The 15378-nt window shown below is 45.3% G+C and overlaps 2 protein-coding genes across 4 annotated transcripts in view; one reads left to right on the top strand and one right to left on the bottom strand.

Annotated features, from left to right (window-relative positions):
* XPC (XPC complex subunit, DNA damage recognition and repair factor) overlaps nt 1-10866 on the top strand; it is a 41759-nt gene extending 30893 nt beyond the window's left edge. The window contains exons 10-16 of one of the 3 annotated variants that reach the window (XM_077116424.1): nt 687-847; nt 3122-3203; nt 6638-6772; nt 6862-7031; nt 7581-7674; nt 8200-8289; nt 10619-10866. In XM_077116424.1, the coding sequence (XP_076972539.1) occupies nt 687-847; nt 3122-3203; nt 6638-6772; nt 6862-7031; nt 7581-7674; nt 8200-8289; nt 10619-10636 (750 nt within the window). In that variant the 3' untranslated portion in view covers nt 10637-10866. Of the gene's footprint in view, nt 1-686; nt 848-3121; nt 3204-6637; nt 6773-6861; nt 7032-7580; nt 7675-8199; nt 8290-9420; nt 10456-10618 lie in introns of those variants that run through there. The other 2 variants (XM_077116422.1, XM_077116423.1) reach the window with 2 other exon arrangements.
* A 608-nt stretch (nt 10867-11474) lies between these two features.
* TMEM43 (transmembrane protein 43) overlaps nt 11475-15378 on the bottom strand; it is a 17292-nt gene continuing 13388 nt past the window's right edge. The window contains exon 12 of the mRNA XM_077116418.1: nt 11475-13568. Coding sequence (XP_076972533.1) covers nt 13366-13568 — 203 coding nt within the window. The 3' untranslated portion in view covers nt 11475-13365. The remainder of the gene's footprint in view (nt 13569-15378) is intronic.

The following is a 15378-nucleotide window of genomic DNA, read 5'->3' as shown; positions in this document are numbered from 1 at the left end:
ATTTAGAAAGGACAGACTCGACGGGAATCATGTAGATGGTATTGTAACTAACATAATGGAAGCTCAGTGTGCAGAGGGTCTTCCTACTCTCGGCTTCTTCACATTGCCAATCCTTATTAAACTATTTGAAGAGATGCTAAAGGAAAGCTTAAGAGACCTTGGTGAACAGCAATGGAATCGACTTTAAGATGAGAAATCAGAATTCTTAAGGAAGTACTAATAGAACACACACTGATTATAGTGGATGAAGAGAAAAGTCAGAGGGCTTTCATAACTTATTTCAGTGCCCAGTGAGAGCAGTTGAGGGACTATGTTGCAATATGGTGATACAAGTTTGAGAAAGCCCTCCTTACTGAAGGAAGTCATGCGTTTTTTTCCCCTTGAAAATCTTAAGTAGATAGGCACTGGTCTGCTGGGGTTGGTTAAAGTGAGTAAGGGTTGGGAATAGATAGACGACTTTCAAAATTGCCGTGAGCCATCTCTTTGCTTGATCCTTCATAGCTTTTGATTTATGTAAAATTTCCTTAGTGGCCAGAACTACAACTGCAGTGTTACAATATCATTGGTGTCCACAAAACTTCTGCTCTAGCACCTGGTGTCAGAATAAGTCAGTCCAAGGACGTCCACCTCAAAACTCGGTTCCTCCTCTAAATAACATGCTCACCTCGTCTGTCTGGCCTTTGCAGTTTCAGGTAAAGCACCTGGACCAGCCTTTGCCCACCACCATTGGAATTTATAAGAACCACCCTCTTTACGCCCTGAAGAGGCACCTCCTAAAATACGAGGCCATCTATCCAGAGACAGCAGCGATCCTGGGGTACTGCCGGGGGGAAGCTGTCTATTCCAGGTGAGTTGAGGTGGCCCCGTGGTCCCGTGGCCTGGGGTTAACAGCTTTCTTCATTAACAAGGGGCTGGGAATGTGAGCTCATCTCCTTTGTTGGCAGCGTGATCAGGGGCTTTGCTATCGTGTATGCATGTGCCATGGGGGTGTGTGGAGATGTGTAAATGTGATTAAAACAAAAAGGATTTAAGAACCAGCTTTAAAAAGCAAAGTAATGGGGAGAAAATAAAACATAGGACAAATAAGTTTTAAGATAGGGCAATAAAAAGAACCACTTCTCCAGGAAAAGTTAAAAACCTACAAAAAGAAATAATAAAGGACTTAATAATTAAAGTTAAAAGATGGAGTAAGAGTAAAAGATAAGTGTAAAATATATACAAAATTAAAACTGAAAACATTTAGTAATATAATTTTAAGGTGAGGAAAAATAAAAACCAAAGGAGTTTTTAAAAATAACAAAAGAAAGAAAAGTAGTGATTTTTAAAAACACTGAAATACAAGACTGAAAAGATAGGGGATGTTCTTATAAGTAGGAAAGCCCAAGAAAGTAAGAGAAATCAAATAGAGTCAAGAGAATACTCTGGAGGTCACTTCGATTAGACATTGCTACCTACCTGCCAAACCCCAACCAAAACCATTCCAGCCAACCCTAAAGAACACCTAGGGCCATATTTAAGATTCTACAAAGGTTCCATGCACTAGGGTAACTTTCCAGAAACCTACATCCTCCAGATGGGTCCCTGGACCAGATAAGTCCTGAAACTTAAGAGAACTCAGCCTCTCCAGAACATCAGATAGTTCCATCTCCCTTCCCCATAGTATCGATAGCCCCTTCCAACATGAGAAAGTTAGAATGGCCATAGCCCAAATACCCCTAAAGAGAGAGATAGAAAGATCAGAGGTGATGGTAGAGTTATACAGAGAAGCTAAGATTTAACAAATGAGTATAATTGCTCAATCATTAAACTGATATCCAGCAACTTAGAGCAGCTAGAAGTAAAAACCTAAGATTGGAATTGTAACCTGTTGTAGTTTGCTAGTTGCCAGAATGCAACACACCACAGATGGATTGGCTTTTAATAAAAGGGGATTTATTTAGTTAAAAATGTATAGTTTTTCAGAGGAAAGGCAGCTAACTTTGAACTGAGGTTCTTTTCTTACATGGGAAGGCACAGGGTGATTTCTGCTGGCCTTCTCTCCAGGCCTCTGGATTCTAACCAGTTACCGGGGTGATTCCTTTCTGCATCTCCAAAGGCCTGGGCTGAGCTGCTAGTGCTGAGATGAGGTATGCTGAGCTGCTTGGGCTGTGCTACGTTGAGCTCTCTCATTTAAGCACCAGCCAATTAAATCAAACATCATTCATTGCAGCAGGCACGCCTCCTAGCCAACTGCAGATGTAATCAGCAACAGATGAGGTTCACATGCCATTGGCTCATGTCCACAGCAACAGAACTAGGCACCTTCACTTGGCTAAGTTGACACCTAACTACCACATAGCCCATGCCAAACTCTGAATTATGTTCTACAACTAATTGTGGTGCTATGCTTTGAAATTTATTGCTTTTTTTGTATATATGTTATTTTTCACAAAAAAAGAAAAATAAGTAGATGGTGATGACAAAAAAATATTTCTTCCTTCTAGCCTCCTATATTCTGGAGCAGCTAGAAGGAAAAATCTGAGAAGATGGTATGTTAGCCCATGACAGACTCTGGGATCTGTCCTGTAACTACTTGTTGAAGAGTGCTTTGTAAAGTATTGCTTTTTTTCTTTCTTTGCTTTGTATATGTTATATTATACAATTTTTAAAAAGTTAAAAAAAGAAAAGAAAGAGAAAAAAAGAAAGGGGAAACATAGAGAAACCCTCATGGGAGCAGGTGCTTTGAGTCCTCTGCCTGGGGACCACTTCCTGCTGATCGGCTCTTGCCGTGGAGTCATCCTAGACCCTCTGTTTAGGGCTTCACAGTGTCAGAGGGGAAGGACCAGGTCCTGATCGGGGCAGAGGCTTTACCATCCTGGAGCCTCAGCAACCAACAGTCCAGTGCAGTTAGAGGCCCAGGGCTCCTGACAGAGGCCCTGTGGCTCAGGCTTCCTCAAGTTGGCACATAGGTTAGAAGCAGAGCCTGCTCCTGGATGAGAGGCCAAGCCTGAGGAGACAGTCATGCGGGATGTGCTCCTTGAGCCAGGCCCTAGGACATCATGGCTGCCGATTCCTGTGCCTAATGCATTCTCTTAGGTGGGGTGTAACTGAGTCTGTCCTTGTCTCCCCGTGGCCCCTACAGGGATTGTGTGCACACCCTGCACTCTAGGGACACGTGGCTGAAACAAGCCAGGGTGGTGAAGCTCGGAGAAGTGCCCTACAAGGTAACGGGAGCTGGTGGGGGTGGGTGGGAGTTCATGTGTGGGTTCAGTACTAAAATTGGTGGAAGACTTCAGAGTCACTGAGTGGACATGCAGGTAAGCTTTTGGAGCTTCTGCTTGAGAAGGATTTGAGTAGAAAGATCTTTAAATTGAGTCTTATTCAGGAGCAGTTTACTGAGTCTTTCAGTTCAGGTAAGGAATCTAGGACACAAGCAGCCCTCTCACTCCTGTTGCCTGCCCAATATAGCTCTGTAGATGGGAATTGGGTTGTTAGGCCTCTTCTAAGGGGCCAGAGCCCTGAATGGTGATCCCTTCCATTTGACAGTACCCCAGTGTTTTGCATCTCATTTGAGACTTATTTGAGTCTCAGCAACTACAGGAGTGAGTGTCATGCTCCCCATTTCACAGCCGAGAAAACAGAAGCTCAGGAGGGGCAGTGACTCACCCAAGGCTGTGCAGTTAGTTTGGTGGCAGCACTAGGCCAGGATCCCGGGTTCTGATGCAACCCCAGTGTTCTTTCTCTCACACCATGCTGCTTTCTGAAACTGGGGCAGCTGCTCAGGAGAGAGAAAGGATTTCAGTACCACCCTCCCCCAAAGCAGGACCTAGAGTTCGGTTACACAAGGGGAGAACAGTAGCCCATCACATCCTTAGGAGGAGCCCTTTGGGTTGTAAAGCTCTGGGGGAGCTGGGCAGGGAGTGGGAATGGGCTAGAGGTATTTGTATCAAGTCACTCCCAGGACCAGGTACAAGTGCCTTCTACTGCCTGCTTGGCCCTGAAGCGTTGCCAGGTTTTCCCTAGACTCCCTCTCCTTTCTTTTATGCTCCTTATCATATAAACAATGTCTTCATCTAGAATAGCACTGTCCTATAGAAACAGAAAACAAGCCACAAATGTAAATTTAATTTTTTCAGTAGCCACGTTAAAACAAGTAAAAAGAAACAGGTAAAATTTTAATATCTTTAAATATATATTCTAAAACATACAAAACATATGCATATCAACACATAATCATGGTTATATATGTGAAAATATTGAAGGTACGGCATCTATTCAAAGACAAGATTGGAATTAGACATTATCAATTTAAGTGGATTTTTCCCTTCTGTATTTCATAGGGACAGATTTCTTGATGTTAAAGAATGTCTAATACAGTTCCTCAGAAAGCTAAATATAGAATTGCCATATGACCCAGTAATACCATTGCTACGTATCTACTCAGAGGACATGAGGGCAAGGACACAAACAGACATTTGCACGCCAATGTTTATAGCAGCATTGTTTACAATTGCGAAGAGATGGAAACAGCCAAAATGTCCATCAACAGAGGAGTGGCTAAACAAACTGTGGCATATACATATGATGGAATATTATGCAGCTGTAAAACAGAATAAAGTTATGAAGTATGTAACAACATGGATGGACCTTGAGGACCTTATGCTGAGCAAGATTAGCCAGAAACAAAAGGACAAATACTGTATGGTCTCACTGATGTGAACTGACATTAGTGAATAAACTTGGAGAATTTCGTTGGTAACAGAGACCATCAGGAGGTAGAAATAGGGTAAGATAATGGGTAATTGGAGCTGAAGGGATACAGATTGTGCAACAGGACTGAATATAAAAACTCAGAAATGGACAGCACAATACTACCTAACTGTAATACAATTATGTTAAGACACTGAAGCTGAATGTGAGAATGATAGAGAGAGGAGAGCTGGGAGCACAAATGAAATCAGAAAGAAAGATAGACGATAAAGACTGAGATGGTATAATCTAGGAATGCCTAGAGTATATAATGATAGTGACTAAATGTACAAATTTAAAAATGTTTTTGCATGAAGAAGAACAAAGGAATGTCATTACTGCAGAGTGCTGAAAATAGATGGTAACTAATATTTTAAAATTTTAACTTATGTGTGAGACGAAAGCAAAAAATGTTTATTTGGTACAAAATTTATATTTTGACTAGTGCATTTCCTAATATAACTTATGTAGACAGCTTAATTGAACACCATAAGTACATGGAACCTTGAGTAGAACATGAGATTTTGTTGGTTTGTCCAGAGTGGTGCCCCGATAGATCCCAGAGTGATTTGAACAGTGATAAAAAAGTATTTGCAAAGTCCCCTTTCGGGAGATAGGGGGAAAATTCAACTTCCCCAAGTTGAATTCTTGATATTCTCACAAGCAGTGTGGACAATCAAAGCTATAGGCTGAGCCCCCAATCTTGGGGTTTGTTCATATGAAACAACCCCACAAAGGATAGGTCAAGCCTACTTAAAATTAGGCCTAAGAGTACCCCAAAGAGAACCTCTTTTGTTACTCAGATGTGGCCTCTCCACCCAACACAACAAGCAAACTCACCACCCTTCCCCCGTCTACGTGGGACATGACTCCCAGGGGTATGGACCTTCCTGGCAACGTGGGACAGAAATCCTGAAATGAGCTGAGACTTGGCATCAAGAGATTGAGAAAACCCCTAGAATGAGCTGAGACTCAGCATCAGGGGATTGAGAAAACCTTCTTGACCAAAAGGGGGAGGAGTGAAATGAGACAAAATGAATGGCTGAGAGATTCCAAACAGAGTCGAGAGGTTATCCTGGAGGCTATTCTTACGCATTAAATAGTTATCACCTTTTTAGTTAAGGCATAACAAAGAGGCTGGAGGGAACTGCCTGAAAATGTGGAGCTGTGTTCCAGTAGCCATGTTTCTTGAAGATGATTGTATAATGATATAGCTTTCACAATGTGACTGTGTGATTGTGAAAACCTTGTGTCTGATACTCCTTTTATCTACCCTGTCAACAGATGAGTAGAACATATGGAATAAAGATGAATAATAGGGGGAACAAATGCTAAAATAAATTTAGAGTGAAATGCTGGTGATCGGGGAGGGGGAGGGGTGGTGGATATGGTATATATGAATTTTTCTCTGTTTTCTTTCTGAATTGATGCAAATGTTCTAAGAAATGATGATGAACATGCAACTATTTGATGATATTGTGAATTACTGATTATATACGTAGAATGGAATAATCAAAAGTTACGAACGTTTGCGTTTGTTAGGTGTTTTTTGGTATTCTTTAAAAAAATTTAAAAATAAAAAGAATGCCTAATATAAGTTAAAATGAAAACGATATTAAAAAAAGAAGTTGGAGATGAGAATAGGACCGAGCTCATGGGTTTGTTGAGATAAATGAGCTTTTGCACATGAAGCACAGCACCCAGTGCGTGAAACAAAATGAGCAGTCTCTTTTCAGTTTGCACTGGTGGGACTGGAAGTTAGTTCCATCAAAGTGCAGACAACTTGTAGGTTTGTTGTGAGGGTCAAATGAGGTAATAGGTGAAGAGCACTGAGCCTGGTGCCTGATATACAGTAGGCACTCGGGGGATCGTTGCCCCATGTAAACTGTGGCTGTTCCTTCTGGCATAGATGGTGAAAGGCTATTCCAACCGGGCCCGGAAAGCCCGTCTTGCTGAGCCACAGCTGCAGGACCAAAATGACCTGGGCCTCTTCGGCCACTGGCAGACAGAGGAGTACCAGCCACCCGTGGCCGTGGATGGGAGGGTAAGGACAGCACCCACGAGGGGTCAGGACAAGGCTTCTCTGTGCTTCAGCTGGCAAAAGCCAAGTCTTCGCGTGCCCGCCCCCTGCAGGTACCCCGGAATGAATTTGGGAACGTTTACCTCTTCCTGCCCTGCATGATGCCTGTCGGCTGCGTCCAGCTGAAACTGCCCAACCTTAACCGGGTGGCCCGCAAGCTGGATATTGACTGTGTCCAGGCCATCACCGGCTTCGATTTCCATGGAGGCTATTCCCATCCTGTGTGCGTGCAGGACCTTTGGTGGACACTACAGGGAGGGATGGAGGAGATCCAGAGATAGGGATGGAAAGTTGGTCTGGGCTGGGTGGAGGTTGAGGCCCAGGGGTTCTTATTTTAAGTTTTTACACTAGATTTGCAGAATCAGTCTTCACACTTTACCAGTTCAAGTTTCCATCTAAAGGTAGCAAAAACAATTGAAGCAGCATCCCGATAGTGCTGGATTAAAACCTTGTTCCCCGGGGGTGATCAAAGCAGGGCCAGCATCCTTCCTGAGGGGCTGCTGGTTAGTGACTTCTGTGCTGTGGGGGAGCAGATGGTGGAGGTGGGGTGTGTGTCATCCCAGCTCTCATAGGCAGGGGAGGAAGATGCAGCATCAGTTTCCACGGGGCCCCCTTCTGTGTGGGTGGCATCTGTTACTAGCAGCTGGCCGGGGGTGTGGACTTGCTGGGATGTCTGCCTGAGAACTCCAGGGCCTTGAATGTTTAGGTGGGGAGGCCAGAGCAGTGTAGCACGCTCCAGGGAAAAGGGTCTCATCTGTGCTATGTCTCCCAGAACTGATGGGTACGTAGTCTGTGAAGAATTCAAGGATGTGCTCCTGACTGCCTGGGAAAATGAGCAGGCGCTCATTGAGAAGAAGGAGAAAGAGGTGAGCAGCCTGGCAAAGGGCGGGCCTGAGGTGGGGAAGCAGAGTGGTAGGAGAGCACACAGTTGGGGCAGATATTCCCCCCCTCATATAAAAGAAGGGGATAGAGCAGGTGAGCTTTAAAGCTCGTTCTGGCTCTCTGCTGTAACTTCATGGAAGGCACCCTAGGGAGCCAGCACTTTCTGCTTATACCGCGAAATCCCATCAGGCTTTAGATCCAGGGCTCCAGGGATTACTCCCCTGATGCTCCAACCTGACTCTGGTGTGAAAAGAATTGCCCCTATTGCAGGTTCTCGCCAACCTAGATTCTTATCTCCTGTGTCTGTGTCCATAACTACGAAAAAGACTTGGTTTTGGTGGCTTTCAAGTGCACCACTTGATAAAACAGACCGATGTTTTGAAAATGAGACTTGATATGACTGAGAAACTATATTTTAATCCCATATTTTATTCACAGCTTCCATCTTGGTATCCTGAAATCCTTAGCACTTAAGATTTTGTTCTCTCCCACTTCATTTTTGTCTACAGAAAATGGAGAAGCGGGCCCTAGGGCACTGGAAGCTGCTGGTCAAAGGATTGCTCATCAGAGAGAGGCTGCAGCTTCGCTATGGGGCCAAGGTTGGTGTAGGGGTCAGTTTCCTGGGTTTTCAGCTCAGAAATCACCACCCCGGACGCTGTCCAGACATCAGGTCACAGATAGCTTTAGGTTATGATGCCACAGTCCTTGTGTCTCCAAGGCCCCCATGTCCTTACCTCATTGGGAAGAGCCTTCCTGAATCGGCCTTCTCCCAATCCCTAGCCGTGCCCTGACAGCCCTCTTCTACCCAGGTGCATGAGTGCTTTGGTACAAACACCGCGAGTCTTGTTCGACTCACCACTCTTAGACTCCCAATTCTCCCAATGCCTCCTACCATTCTTCAGGCCCAGGGTCGCTAATTCAACACACCTCTCAGTGGTGTGGCACTAGGCCAGGCTGTGGATATGGGTATGAGTTTGACCTGCAGCCCTTAGAGGGCCCCCCTCTCAGGGCAGACAGAAACCTGCGTGCAGTGATGTGGTGGGATCAGGTCTATGTCAGAGACAGCAGAAACGAGCTCTAGGAGCAGCTGCAACCACACCCCTTTCAGTCCCTTTGAGCTCTCCAACCCATCTTAGCTGTTTGCATTAAAAAATTAGTTTCGTCATGATTCCTGTTCAGATACTTTCAGCCACCCCTGTATCTTACCCTGCTCCCCACCCTTGCTTCAGGCTGTCCTGCCCCTGCCCATATAGTAGTGCTTCCTGCCCATGTGGTTTTGCCCCCTCCATCTAAACCCTCTAACCCAGCTCTTCTCCCAGCCATGCTAGCCTTCAGCGAGTGTGTCCTCAGGCTGTTTGGCACCAAGTATTGGTACTATGCATTTGAGCAATTAGAGATCTACTGTACTTTTGTTCAGAAATGCAAAAGGAAATGCATAGCACCAATCACGGTTATCTCCCAAATTTGATGGTAAACTCCTCAAGTGCAATTTCCTGTCTTAGACATCCTGGCATTCTCCAGCATCCAGCAAGTTCTCAGTACCTACTCAGGTAGGCATACCCGTGTTAGGAAAGCACAGTGAGAACCACGGTAGAGTGGACCAACGCTTGGGATGCTGAAGGGAGGATCAAGAGTGGTCGTGGCTCTTCCTCCACCCAGTCCTCGTATTCTCAGGGCAGGCTGGCCTACAGCTGGCTTCAGTGGCTGGGAGCTTCCCTTCCTCTTTGCAGTACCCTCCCGCATCCTGTGTCTCTGTCTTCCACCTCTCCAGAGTGAGGCAGCAGCTCCCCAGGCAGATGCCCGCGGTGTACTTTCTTCTGATGAAGAGGAAGGGACCAGCTCCCAAGCAGAAGCGGCCAGGATTCTGGCCGCTTCCTGGCCCCAAAATCGAGAAGCTAAAGAAGAGCAGAAACCGAAGTGCCCAAGGAGGACCAGAAGGGGAAAGAAAGAGGCAGCTTCCCATCTGTTCCCATTTGAGAAGCTGTGATATGAGTGTCACCTGGCCATGTGCTCTGCTACTGCAGGCACCATACCTGCCTGGGGGGGATGGCGGGTTCCCAGGCCCACGTAGCTTTGGCTTCTTTGCTGAGGTGAATGGAAGCAGCAGCCACTGCTGAGGCTACCAGAGGACAGAAGGATCAAATTGAGGTTTATGCTGCAGGTCTGGTCTGGCTGTCCCCCCTTGCTGGATTCACCCAGGGTCAGGTTTTAAAGCTTTTGGCGACCAAACCCTATCCTTTGAACCGTGGAACCTTTCCCAGAGAGACTCTCTCCTGCACCCACATCTTGATCTTCCCATCTTTGGAAACATGGGTCAGTTCTTTTTGTAGATGATTTTGCATCCAGTCCTTTCTTCCATTGAATTCATTTGTCCAATAGTGTGCTTATGCCTCTCTTGCAGACCCTTTCTCTGAAGGCCCCTTTTTGCCTGAATCAGGTTAATGAGTATGCCTAACGCTACCTCCTCTCTGAGCATGGGAGAGAGCAAGTGGGAAGGCAGGCCATCTCAGACCCTGGTGGTATCGGGAGTTACTTTTTGAAGTAGCATTTCATAGTGGCAGGCAAGTAAAACAAAGGGCTAAAACCAGGAAAGAAAAGGAAAACCACAGGTGGAAAATTAAAGAAATGTTAGTAAAACTGGATCAGTGTTAAACTAGATTTGATTCTTCACTGTATAAACTTACAAAGCTCTATGCACTGTAGCTATTCAGGAGAAATAATTTCCATAACATTTTGAGAAAAAAAAATAAAGCATTTATATAAAAAGACTCAACTCTGTGTTTCCTTTTTGATTTAACATCTAAGAACCCCTGGGTGATGTAGCAGTTTGCACACAGGGCTGCATCAAAGATCAGCCTCTTGTTTCTGTCCTGGGCGGGGCTCATCTTGACATACATGGGATTTTTTTTTTCTTTCTGTATTTGACAGAAGCCATTAAATATTTGAAAAGTTTTATCCAAGGGAAACAAATGAAACATGGAGGTGTGACTCATACGCAACCAGAGCCCTTCTGGAACACACTTGTTGAGAAACAAACTGGTGTTGCTAATGGAAACTTCCTGTGCCAGTACCCATTCCCTCCCAGAGGTGAGCAGTCTTGTATTTTGGTGTTTTGGGTCAAGGGTATTGCCATGTCACTGGAGAAATAATTTTTTTGTTACTCAGGCAGATGTCAGCTATTAGCAGCATTCTAGAAATGAAATAAAACATTAGGGCTTGGTAAATAGAAAAGCATGGGTTTCAAATACTTTTACAAATAAAGATATGAAATTGATAGCTTCAAGATGGACTGAGCAGTGGCTCACGACTTCACAACAGGAGGTACAAGGAAAATTAATGCGCCACCCACATGAAATGCATTTCATGTAGCAAGGCACTGCCCGTATTTTACAAGTAAACTGAGGCACAGAGATCACTGATTTGCCCAAAGTCACACAGCTAATCACTGGCAGACTTGGGTTCAACTTAGGCTGACGTGAAGCCAATGATGCCCTTTGCACTTCGTCATTCGGCTGCCCCCTCCCTCTTTTCCTAGCACTTCTGAAGCTGAAAGAAGTAAGAGTCACATTAAATCAAACCAAAACAAAGTAGGCATTGTTATGTAAGGCTTCTAAATGCTAGAATATTGAGTTGACCCTTTTTTAAAAAAATTAAACTTATTTTAACTACAAAAAGCAATTTAGAACTGAGGTCTAAAATTTGTAAAATTCTAAGACTGAATTTTTAAAGACAGAAATTTCAGAAAATGCAAATTCTTTAAAAAAGGATAATGGCAAAATTGTATACCAAAAGATATTTAAAAGTTTTATTTTGAATTTTTATCAAAAATACAAATACAGACTTCATGATGATTTTCCAAAGACATCATATTTTTCTTAACATTATTTTGCTCTTTGAAAACAGTTTTGAAATTGGCCGTACATAACTTAAAATCTGTATTAGAGAAAATTACACAAACCAAATCCCAAGGATTTATTTGGCCAGCATGTAGCTATACTGTATTTTTAAAAAGCATCCTTTGAGAGTTTAGAGATTAGATGAAATTGCTTATTTAATAAACAGTGAATACTACTGCAACCCTTAAATCCAGGCAGGTCATATCTGGTGCTGGCTGTTTTTAACATGAAGGATCTCAATTTATAGTGCAGGACAATGAAAAAGATTATTAAGCGATTAGTCTCGGAAGTTCTGACCCCTTAATCAACTACCACGGATTTATCTGCCAAAGCAACCACTCCCATCAAGGCCAAAATAATTTCCAAATATTAAAAAGGAAAAAGAAGTACAAAGACTCTTAAGACATCAAAGTTACAACATACAAACAGCGTGAAAATAGTTGGGAAACAAAAATCCAGCATGGGTGGATTTTACTTAGTGGAGTAAAGCCATGGAAGCTTAACACCTAAAAGGACCATTCAATGCAGCCATGTGAGGCCTGGATGCCAGTGTCAGTGTCACGTGGAAAGGGAAACCAAGCGGGATGCTGGCCTGTAGTTCTACAGCAGGCCTAAGTCTTGCATTCGGTTGTCAGATGTGTGTGTGGGGGGGGCGGTCACAGCAAAGAACAGCATTTACTATAAAGCTTCCGACCTTTTCCTTTAATGGCTGACTTAAGAACTCAAAACTATCTTCAAGTCAATAGTTTCTGATACCAGAATAAAAGGAAATGCTTTTCTCCATCCCAGAGAGATTCCTCATCTCACCCAAGTGACAAGAAACCCTTGTGCTAATGCTTGTGTCAAACGCATCTTAAAGTTTCCTAATGACCCAGAACGCTGGCAGAGGTCACTTTTTTTTTAACAGATACATCACACCCCGAATTAATAACTTTGTGTACTCTGAATTAACTCCAACCTGCAGATTAAAATGTACTTTTCTGTAACAGTCTGAAGTGTTCAGATACTTTGTTTTGCTTTTAAAATCTTATTTCAAACAGTTCTCTCTTGGGGTAGGAGAGTACACAGAAGAGACGTAAGTATAACTAAAGATTCTGCCAAACCATGAATAAGTGTAAAACCCAACAAGTTTCCAATTTTTCTTATCATGACATCTTAAGTGGTTTTTTTGTTTGTTTTCTTAAGTACCAAATTAAGTTGTATCCAAATTATTGATTTTGGGGGTCCCTGCTTTGCTGGGTGCATACTTTATTGGTAATCCATTATCTGTTAGCAGTAACATACTGTGGTGGCCCTTGAGGGTCACAGTATTGGCTGGTGTGGCAGAGTCCTGGCACCTGGCTTCAATGAGAAGAACCTTAAGGACTGAGGCTGAGCCCTTTCATCAGCAGCTCTCTGCAGAGTGCCCCTGCATCATCACCTTCTGCAGACAGATGAGCTGAGTGAAACAAGCCAACCCAGTCACCCCTAAAATGACGAGAAGGAAACATACAGGAAAATGCTTGTGCCAGATGTAAAACTGCCTTGTGCTCACAGAAGTTGTTTAATGGCAAGGAGAGGGCTGGGGAAGCTATCAGTGGATGGAATCTCGAATCCTGATGGAACCCAGCATCCTGGCATATGTGTGGGTTGTCAGATCTGACCCCTTGGAGAATGGAGGGAGTGCAAAATCTCACATTGACCGCAATGCATGCTCTGGGTATAGCCCTGGGCCAGAGGGCTGAGGGGTGGGTTGGATCCGGAGGCTTGGCAGGTGTTGGGCAGGTGCCAGGGCCTGTTTCACTCCAGCTTTTTGGCTGGCACCCGTGTCCGGGCGATGATAAGGGGCACCAGGGCCAGGCAGCAGAGGAAGAGGGCCCACAGGGGCCGGTAGAAGAGCCAGCCGGCGGCCACAGTCAGCAGCGTCAGGGAGGTGGCCACGCAGAAGGCAAAGGCTTTCAGGCCAATGTTGACCAGGTCTCGGAAGACAGGAAACCAGTCCACTGTGGGGGACAGAAAGGCAGTCAGCTTCTCAGGCTGGTATGCTCTACCGCTCCCACAGTAAGCAGCTCCTTCCTGTCTAGACAGGCATCGGTCCTCATAGCCACATGGAGAAGGAAAGGGTCAGTGTGGTGGAAGGCAACTTCAGCCTGAACGGCAGGAGATTCAGAAAGGGGAGACCCACTCACCAGCTGTGGGGGTGTGCATGCTGAGCCCCGCACCCTGCCCAGTTCCGGTGGGAGAAGGCCTGCAGTAGTGCCTGGCAAGTTTGAAAAGTACATATTGATACCAGTGTGAAGCCAGTAAAAAAAGAGTTGCTTGTAGCGTTGGCAAATGCCCTGTATCCTGCACATTCACAGAGGAAGCAGTGGATGGAGCCTCCCGTGATGTCTGTCCAGGCCACTCATTCACTTCCCACCTGGTAGGTACCAAGCATCCTTGTGCCCAGCTCTGCGCAGGGGCCAAGGGGACTCAGGGAGCTTGGGCACTGACAGCTGCCAAGCATCCCTCAGGCTGATGGCTCAGTTCGGACAGAGCCTAGATTCTTGCAAAATTCCCCTGGAAAGACTTAGTTCTGGCCTGCCTCACCCGACCAGGTCAGCCTTCCAGCATCACAGGTCAGCCAGGGGATCTCTGTTCAGACCCCAGTACTCTGGTGTGTTTGCCGAGCAAGCCCTTGTTCCCTACAGGTTGCCCCTCTGCCTCCCCTTGGCCTATCCCCATGCCACCCCCCAGCCTCACCTTGTGAAGTTCCCATTTTTGAGCACTGACTATATGCCAGGTACTGTGTGCGTTGTCTCCCCAAACCCTCAAGCCCACCCTATGAGGGAGGAACTATTCCACACCCCATTCTACCCCCCAGGGTGACCGAGGCTCATATTATTAAGAAACACCCACGTCTGATAGCTAGAAAGTACCAGAAACAGGATTTAAACTCCAGATGGAGTCTAGAGCCTGAGCTCTTAGCCTCTGCTCTAAAATGTAAGTCCTGAGAGGACAGGGACCATGTCTGTTCTGGTCACTGCTGTCTCTAGGGTTAGAGCAGTGTCTTGCACACAAGAGGCACTCCATAAGTGTTCACTGAACAAATGAACAGATGAACGAATGCTTTTGCATCATTCCATCTATATTTTGAACTCCTCAATTTTCTGATGTCTGCCTCGGGTCTGGCATGTCAGGAATGCAGTGTGAAGAGTCAGGGAACCACTATCAGAGATTCAAAAAATGGCTCCCTAGAGAGACTGCATCCTCATCTTGACAATGGGAAACAGAAGCTCCAAGAGGGAAATGGCCTGCCCCAGGCTACACCACCAAGATGGGCTTAGCTCAAAGGCAAGATGGGAGATTCTCCCTGATGGTGCCCCAGTTGTGGACAGTCTTTCTGAGCACAATTCTGCTGTCCCAAGAAAGCCTCAGAGGAGGTGGCCTTCCCTTCCCCAGGCCTCAGCTTTGCCTTCTGTTGAGTGAAGGGGTGGTCCCCCCAGCCCTGACAGCCTGGCTTTATTGTAGCTAGACCTAAGTTCTAAGTTGGGGAAAGGTTTCTGCTGGGGTCCAGATAAGGCTGGACAGGTTACCTGACTAGAGAAGAACACACACTGGGATAAAGGCTTGGATGGAAATTCTTCCTCTGAGAAATGCCATCCTCCTGGATCAACAATCTGGGCCCAGCACTTACTCTGCCATCCTGGGGGCTTAGATCTAGGACCAAGCTGGGTCACTCAAGCTCCTAATGGGCTCACAGGTTCCAACCTCAGGTCAAGTGAGCAGTCCAGCAACTTGCTGGCTGCCCCCAATCTGGCCCTGGTTTGGGGA

This window comes from Tamandua tetradactyla, chromosome 9 (assembly GCF_023851605.1).
Source record: "Tamandua tetradactyla isolate mTamTet1 chromosome 9, mTamTet1.pri, whole genome shotgun sequence".
In the NCBI taxonomy this organism is placed as follows: Eukaryota; Metazoa; Chordata; class Mammalia; order Pilosa; family Myrmecophagidae; genus Tamandua; species Tamandua tetradactyla.
The sequence above is the reverse complement of the archived record's forward strand: the minus strand, read 5'-3'. Positions and strand labels throughout refer to the sequence as shown.